Source organism: Populus alba, chromosome 1, assembly GCF_005239225.2.
Source record: "Populus alba chromosome 1, ASM523922v2, whole genome shotgun sequence".
Lineage (NCBI taxonomy): Eukaryota > Viridiplantae > Streptophyta > Magnoliopsida > Malpighiales > Salicaceae > Populus > Populus alba.
Window position 1 is genome coordinate 38,795,416 of NC_133284.1, and position 8,523 is coordinate 38,803,938.

Genomic DNA, 8,523 nt, shown 5'->3' on the forward strand with positions numbered 1-8,523 from the left:
TATATATGTGAACAAGCACATGAATTCCTTCACAATGGATTAAACTTCTATATCAAGGTCTATGATGCTCTCCCTCATATCCATGAAGGTAATTGATGCATTAAAATATGGTAATGGATGCATTAAAAGACAACAACACTTCTCATCCTTATTATTAATGTGACATCTCGAAAGAAAACTATTATCTCTTTACTGCTTCAAATCATTATCTTTGACTTGTAAACTAAATACATGTCTAACCCCAAGTGACTCGCCCTTAATTGGATATTCTACATCTTCATCACTAGCTTTATTAAGATTATAATCAATGATGTCATCTTCCTTAGGATATTAGTCCAATGGACTTTCATTCTTTGAAGCCTCCATATCAACTGATTTAACTTCAGTCTTTTAAAGGTTCAATACCATCTAATTTTATTTTATGTTTTGCATCTTTTGGTACTAGAATGAAGTTTCCCATTTTCAAGTAGTTTATTTGTTTTTACAATAAACATTGTAAGTTATCAATCCTTGTTCACCTTGACACATCTCATACAAGTTTTATTTATTATTAACCTTCACAACTTGAAGCCTTAATTTATCTTGCCTTCTTAAATTAGGAACCCTTTAGGATTGTATTTTTCCTGCAAACTAGAAATCATGACATCTTGTCCTTCCTATCAAACACCTCACCAAATCATATCTATCCTCTCAAATTGTTGTTGCATAGCTTAAAACATAAACACCATGTTTTCCCTCTTCTTCGTAGATGATGATTCATCTTTGAAAGATATTATTGAAATTTTAAAACATAATAGTAACAAGAAAATAAATTCCCACAGACTCGCTCATGTGTTTACACTTAAATAGATTTCACTCCACAAAGTATGTCCAAATAACCTTGAAATCAAGATTTGAAACTAAGAAACCAAAAAACCAAAGAATATCATATTATATGTGTATATCTTTTCATTTATGAACTCAATCTTTTGTAATTTCAAGCTTGCAACATAATTCAATTTTTTTTATGATTTCACTTCTCTTATATATATGTGTGCGTGCACGCGCATGACTTTTTTTTACAGTAACAAATTTCAATGGCTTTTGTTTTTAAACTATGCCACACATTGTAGAATTGAAGAAAGAATACAAAAACAAAATGGAAAATTTAAGATAAAGAAATATAAACTAATTTTAAAGCCTTGCCCTGATATTAATTGATGAGAACCTAGAGGGTAAAAAGCCTTGGACCTACACACAAGAAAAAACAAATCCTGAAAAGATAAAATCAAATTTAAAGATAGTGAAAAACTTGACACAATGATTACCTGAACCAAAATAACAAAATTATTAGAATGAAGATCCCAACCCAATAATTATAAGAAATCATGAACTGAAAGTATAAGGAAGAATGCCACAAGATAGTTGATCTTTAATAAGTTCAAGGTAGTTCAATAAATAATCAATATGTATGAGCAATCCTCACATAAGCAACACAAAAATATTATTATGAAATCAAAGCCTGTAGAGAAAAATCTAAATAAAAGTTATATAACCCTATTTAAAATAGGTAAAATTTACTAAACAAGGCTGTAAAATAGCAAAGGAGTTATAATCAAGGAGGAAAAGAAATTTCTAAATCAACTAGAAAAATAATATGATTCTTGAAAAGTAGCTTCTAGACATTATCACAAAACCTTTACAATTTTCAGTTATTATAAAATCTAATATATATATATATATATATATATATATATATATATATATATATATATATATATATATATATATATAAGTAATCTTTTGGCAATATTTTCAACTCAATTCAATGTCGGAATGAAAGTTATACTTATAAACATAAAATTATACATTAAAAAAAAAAAAAGCCCAAAGCAACATCTAATTGTCCAATTTGCAAACTACCAACTTGGCATCATTGAGAATTAAGGATTTCATGTAAAAAATAAAATCCCAAGTTGCCTACTTTGTTTCCTTGTAAAAATAAGACTTTCAATGCTATCAAAGTAGCTAAAATCTTTCCTTGTAGAAAAAGAATTGTTGCTGCATAAATCTTTGCACAATAAGGATTGTTTTATGGTGGATCTTAAGTCTAACCTCAAATATATCATTCTCTCTTTTCATGATGAGTTACTAAGACTATTAAATATGGATAAAAAACTTGAAATGGTTAGCTTTCATCTTAACTTGAATCGCAATAAGATTCCACTCGTAGTTTTATATACACAAATATATAATCTAATAAATTTATTTATTAACCCAAACATTCAAAATTAACTTAATTAATTTCTCTTAACCATTTTTTTTTATTAATGTGAGTGGTCGGTTCAGCTTGCATACACCTTTATTAATCCCACAAGCTCTGAAGTTAATGATTATATAAATCACTAGTGACCATAAGATTTATGGAACTCGAATTAATAACCTTTAAAAAATAAATTTAAAATCTAATCAATTAAACTACACCATCAAAGTTTCTCTAAATCCCTCTAATTTTAGAACTTGTAACCATTCTACACATTAAAAAATAATTTGTTGGAATTCACTAGATGCACTGGAACGTGGTATGTCCTTAATCAACTAGATATTTTGAAGATTTGATATACCAGAATCAAATAACTAGATTAAAAGTGTTGTTGCTTACACGCAAACATTGGAATAATCAAGATCAGAGAAGCTGACAACGGGAGCAGCAATCCACTAGAGCAAGGGCGGGCCATATCAATATCATCACAAGGCTGTGACTGTGAGCGATAAAGGAGTTCATTCTAGTTTTTTTTTTTTTTTTTTAAATAGAAATCAGCAAATAACTAATAAATTAGAAGTTTATATATTTGTTTATGGACTCTATTTAATACCAAAACCACCTCCATCGATATCGAGAAAATCGAAAGAAGGAAATGGCTGGAGCTGCATCTTCTTCTTCTCTTATTTCAGCAGGCTTCCTTCTCTGTCATTTTCCTCAGTTTCCGAAGAAGAAAGCAACAACACTCGCTCTATCCTCCAAATCCCACAACAATAAAATATTCCTCCACAATCACAAGCAACATAAATTAGCTATAAACACCACCACCACCACCAAATTATTGAGGGATTCTTTTCTTGTGGTGTGTACATCAGTCGCCTTATCATTCTCTCTGTTGATTGGGGATGTAGACTCTTCTGCTTTGGCTTTCGTTATCACCACTACCACTCCTCGTAAATTGCAGTCCGATGAACTCGCCACTGTTCGGCTCTTTCAAGAAAACACTCCTTCCGTTGTATACATCACCAATCTTGCTGTCAGGTACGCTTCCTTTTTTCCTTTTCCTTTTCCTTTTTAATTCTTGATTCTTTAAATTAATTAAAAAAGTTAAATTTACAGACAAGATGCATTTACGTTGGACGTGCTGGAGGTGCCTCAAGGATCAGGTTCTGGGTTCGTGTGGGACAGAGATGGTCACGTTGTCACTAATTATCACGTCATTCGTGGTGCTTCTGATCTCAAGTTAGTCCCATTAATGGTTTTTACTTTTCTTGAATATATTACTGTTATTATAGTTACTTTAATTAGCTTGTGGTGTAACTTAATTAGGGTCACTCTTGCTGATCAATCAACTTATGATGCAAAAGTTGTTGGCTTTGATCAAGATAAGGATGTTGCTGTATTGCGAGTTGACGCACCCAAAGATAAGCTACGACCCATTCCTGTTGGTGTCTCCGCTGATTTGCTTGTTGGTCAGAAAGTGTTTGCTATTGGCAACCCTGTGAGTGAGTTTGATTATATACCCAGCCCTAGAATTTGGGTGGCATATAGCATTGAATTATGAAACCTACATGAATTTGTTGTTAGAATCCATCCCCCCGTCATAATCCTAATTTAATTTATATATAATATATTTTGTCCCTTTAATTTTCCATTTCTTTTCTCCAAAAAAAATTGATTAAAACCTGATTTTGTAACAGTGTTTAGTTTTTTTATAAGTTCCTGATTGAGGGTTTGGATATCATGTAATTGCACCAGTGTTTATTTTATTGTAAAGGTTACCCTAATTGGCAATCCGATTTTCTGATTTTTCAGTTTGGACTCGACCATACACTTACAACCGGCGTCATCAGGTATGAAATCCAGCAGAGTTTATTTTATTGTGTTCGTTTGTATTTTTACTTTTAGAGACACATACACACACAATCATTGAAACATTATAGGTTGATTATGATCTCCATCTACGCTAATGCTCCTACAATTGGCTGCAATTTGTTTTAAAGCTGTGATTCAACTGAAAAGATTTGGAAATAGCATGTAATTACAGTTGATTAGATTTTGCTTACTGTTTAGTGTTTGATGGAGATATGAATGCCATATACACCAGTGATCACATATGTTTTCATTGCCATGTCATTGACTGATAAAAGAACAACAAACAAATAAATAAGAAAGTAGGAATTAGACGAATGGTTCCGGTTGTCATTTCGGTTGATATACCCATGTGTCTATGTATGAGACACCATTTTGCTAACATGTTATTTCTGCTCTTTTCTAGTGGGCTTCGTAGAGAAATCAGTTCAGCTGCTACTGGCCGTCCAATTCAGGATGTAATACAGACAGATGCTGCTATTAATCCTGGTAATAGTGGAGGGCCACTTCTTGATAGTTCAGGGAGCCTTATTGGAATAAATACAGCCATATATTCTCCGTCTGGTGCATCCTCTGGCGTTGGATTTTCAATTCCAGTTGACACTGTAAGTCATCACACATGCCCTTGCTTTTTTGTTTTCACAATGAACTTTTCTTCAGACATTATGGCATTTGAGCGGAAGGAGAAACTTTCTTCTCTTGTTGTGCTTGTGAATAATTTACTAATCCTCATTTTTGCAAAGCTAGGTAAGTGGCATTGTTGATCAGTTGGTAAGGTTTGGAAAAGTAACAAGACCCATTTTGGGTATTAAGTTTGCACCTGATCAATCTGTGGAGCAGTTGGGGGTAAGTGGAGTGCTTGTCTTAGATGCTCCTACAAATGGTCCAGCTGGCAAAGCGGTAAGTTTTATTCTTTCTTCATAAAACTTTCTATTAAACCTACCATTCTATTCACTAGGTAAAATGGTTGGGCTTCATGTCCTTCTTAATGCCGGTGTCATAAGAAATTTTAAGTTCTACTTCCATTCATGTATGAATCTCTCTTCTGCAGGGTTTGCAACCAACCAAACGTGATGCTTATGGCAGACTTATTTTGGGTGATATCATAACTTCTGTGAACGGAAAAAAGGTTACAAATGGCAGTGACCTGTACAGAATACTTGATCAATGTAAAGTGGGTGAGCAGGTATGGTTTTGAGTTTCGTTCTTTTTTTTTTTCCTTCGACTAAAGTTTCCGTTTCTTTTGATCAAGAATGGGAGTTTGGTTTTAAGAGTAAGTTAGTGTTGTCTGCCATGTTTCCACTTTGGAGTTTAGTAATTTGAAAGTTGCCATGGAAATTAAGGGTTCCATTTGGTATAAATTATGCAACTTGATTCAATTTTTTTTTTTAAAATAAAAATAATATGGTCCCTACTATGCATTCCACATGATTTTGTCTCTGTATTTTGTGTTTGTTGGCCTAGTCTATAGGTGATGTGGTAGACTTAGTCTACCCGATAATTGTTCTTTAGTAAGAAAGTGGTAATGATGAGATCATTGACTGAAAGTAGTGAAGCAATGAAGCAATAGCATCTCTTTGTGGTTGTGGTACAATTATACTGGGAAAGATATCCTTTGAAAACCTGATGTTGGGTCTTCCTGTTCCATACACTTGCTGGGTTCTTGGATGTTTTGCTGATGACTGTTGATGTGATGGACAAGTCACTATGTTATGCAAACCTTGAGCTACTTTAGTTAATGTATGACATTGAATTATTCTGATAGTTATTGTTTGAATTCAAACCGTTCCGATGCTCAGGTGACAGTGGAGGTGTTGCGTGGTGATCACAAGGAGAAGATTCCTGTAACACTGGAAACAAAGGCTGACGAGTCTTAATGTGTAAAAGGCCTGGCCTGTATATTTGATGCAGTACATACATGGGGGATTGCAGTAAAAGGCTGACGATTATTTTGTGTATTAATTGTTTCACAAGAAAGGTTGTCGCTGTATTCCTTGTAAGTATTAAAAAGGATGCAGCCTCACCAACTCTCTTCATCAGGGTGCTTAATATCATTCGTGTCAGAAGAGGAAATGTAAGTCACGCCAAGCAGTTCATGTTTAGTGAAATTAACAGTTTGATCTCCAGATGTCACACACATCCTGACTATCCTTACTGCTTCATGGCATCTCTCATTTATTGTCAGATCAAGGTTCCGACTATAGAGGACTAGAATACTGCTTTACCAACTAGCATATATGATTATCCTAGACATGCTTCGGCTAAGGCTCATAGCAACGATCATACTTATTTCGTACTTTTTTTTTTTTTTTGGTTTTTTGAACCTGCTGCAATTATTTGTTTCAATAGCCACTAGTGATGATCGATTGATGTCTAATTCAATTTTAACCTACTGGAATGAAGTAATAACTTAAATCATGTACTTATCATTGGACTTTTGGCAGCAGCCTTGATATAGAGATTGAGGGCTGCAGCATGTAAAGTCCAATGATACTCGAGAAGAATCCTCAATCAAGGAAAGGACACTCGCATACAGGCAGAATTATAACACCACCAATCCAATATATACAGACCAAAAGTAGTTTTAACTAGGTATGATTATTTTGGTTTGGTTTGATTTTTATCTATAAAAATACAACTAAATTAATGTTTTTTTTTTTTTTTAAAAAAAAAACTCAAACCAAGTTAAACCAACCGGTTTCAGTTCTGTTATTGAATTTAAAAAAAAACGATAAAACTTATATGATTTTTTTGGGTTTTTCATGGGCTTTCATGATGGGTTATGAATTGGATTTCTTATGGATTTTTAATTGATGTTAATACATGTAACTTTCCTAGAAAATTTTAAAGTATATTTAATTTTTTTACCACTAAATATTCAATTATATTAAATTGTTAGTGTCAATCTTGTATTCAATATATTTTTTGCCTTCTTAATTTTTTTCTTCTATTTTGTTTGAGTGCGCAGGACTCTTGCTATAAAGAAGTTTAAATAATACACACCAATAAGTTAAAATACAAATTACAAAGCATTGTCTTCAAAGGGCTTCGAAAAAACATCAACAAATTACATTGTCATAAAAAACTCCAAGCCAAAAAAAATAAATCTTCATTTGCACATCTTCTCAATTAAAAAGCACATCAAGAACAATGCACTTTGACTACTTAATAATCAATACTATTGACATCAAAACCTGAAATTATAAATCTAGAATTATAACATGATAGATTACATTAGAAGATATAAAAATAAAATGGAATATTTTTACCATACGTTTTCAATATATGCATCAATTTTTGAACTAATTATTATCAGTTGCTAGATGTAACTTTCTATCAAATTCTACAAAATAAAAAATTAAACATGTTAGAATGAAAATACGTTAATTAATAAATCATAAAATAAAAGATGTAAATTTATAAGAAAAATTACTTGATTCAAGATTTTCGTAGGTTTCAAAATCATTCATTAAGGTGCTAATATCGGTTGGAATTGGTCCATGATGCAACCAATTTTGACAACAAATAAGTGCTTGAACTGTTGCTAGAGATAAAAAAAAAAATTTCAAAATTGATCGAGTATACGACCACCTGTGCTAAAAGCTGATTCAGAAGCTACTGTAGATATAGGAATAGCTAGAACATGTTATGCAACCTTCGAAAGTATCTTATATTCTGAAACATTAATCTTCCACCAACCTAAAATATCTAATTTATCATCATTAGGATCCTCACAATCATCAACCAAATACCTCTCAATCTCATTTTTATTTTCCACACCATCTTCCTCTTGTAAATGTCTTTTGAATTGAGCTAATGAGTTAACATCTACCTCCAAGTCATCAATAACATCGTTAACATCTTGTTTATGTCTATTATCACCCACCACTTCTTTAGCTTTCAAATAAAAGTCATATAAGCTCACTAAATTATCTTTCACCTTTTGTGTTAGCAATTGTGTTTTGTCATAATTATGCAACTCATCAAAATAAAATTTTACATATTTCAACTTGAGATGTGGGTCCAAAACATTAGCCACATACAATAAATTTTTTGATTTACTTCACAATCCCAATACTTCTCAAACTTTAACATCATTTTCATCACCATTCCACTTAAAAGATTGGTTTTACTTTTACACAATTGCAACAAGTTTGTATGCATGTAAATCAATTCATTGAAGAAAGAATTTGATGTAACATGCAATGAGTCAGAAAATCTCAATGTAACCATGTAAAAGATCTTTAAGAACTTCACCAAAGTTCTATCATTTTCCCAATCCTCTCAACTAGGTGGCCTTATGTTTTTTTTTATTCCCCTTTGAATCAACCTCCAAAAAGTAACTCATATACCTATGTTCACTTTCACCTAACCTTACAGACAACTTTTCAAACTTTTCAGTAGCTTCT

At 32.2% G+C, this 8,523-nt stretch overlaps 1 protein-coding gene across 1 annotated transcript; it reads left to right on the forward strand.

Annotated features, from left to right (window-relative positions):
• The first annotated feature begins 2,795 nt into the window (after positions 1 to 2,795).
• On the forward strand, positions 2,796 to 6,240 carry LOC118036939 (protease Do-like 1, chloroplastic). The gene is made up of 8 exons (XM_035042807.2): positions 2,796 to 3,283; positions 3,362 to 3,484; positions 3,572 to 3,743; positions 4,058 to 4,095; positions 4,521 to 4,719; positions 4,862 to 5,014; positions 5,166 to 5,300; positions 5,914 to 6,240. Exons 1-8 carry the CDS (start codon positions 2,898 to 2,900, stop codon positions 5,989 to 5,991), a joined length of 1,284 nt encoding a protein of 427 aa, XP_034898698.1. The 5' UTR covers positions 2,796 to 2,897; the 3' UTR covers positions 5,992 to 6,240.
• The last annotated feature ends 2,283 nt before the right edge of the window (positions 6,241 to 8,523 follow it).

What these genes read in the sequence shown, in the direction of transcription:
- LOC118036939 (XM_035042807.2), top strand. Translation starts at nt 2,898, where the DNA reads ATGGCTGGAGCTGCATCTTCTTCTTCTCTTATTTCAGCAGGCTTCCTT. An exon ending in CGTGGTGCTTCTGATCTCAA is followed by an intron (nt 3,485 to 3,571) that starts GTTAGTCCCATT and finishes TAACTTAATTAG; the next exon opens with GGTCACTCTTGCTGATCAAT. An exon ending in ATGGTCCAGCTGGCAAAGCG is followed by an intron (nt 5,015 to 5,165) that starts GTAAGTTTTATT and finishes TCTCTTCTGCAG; the next exon opens with GGTTTGCAACCAACCAAACG.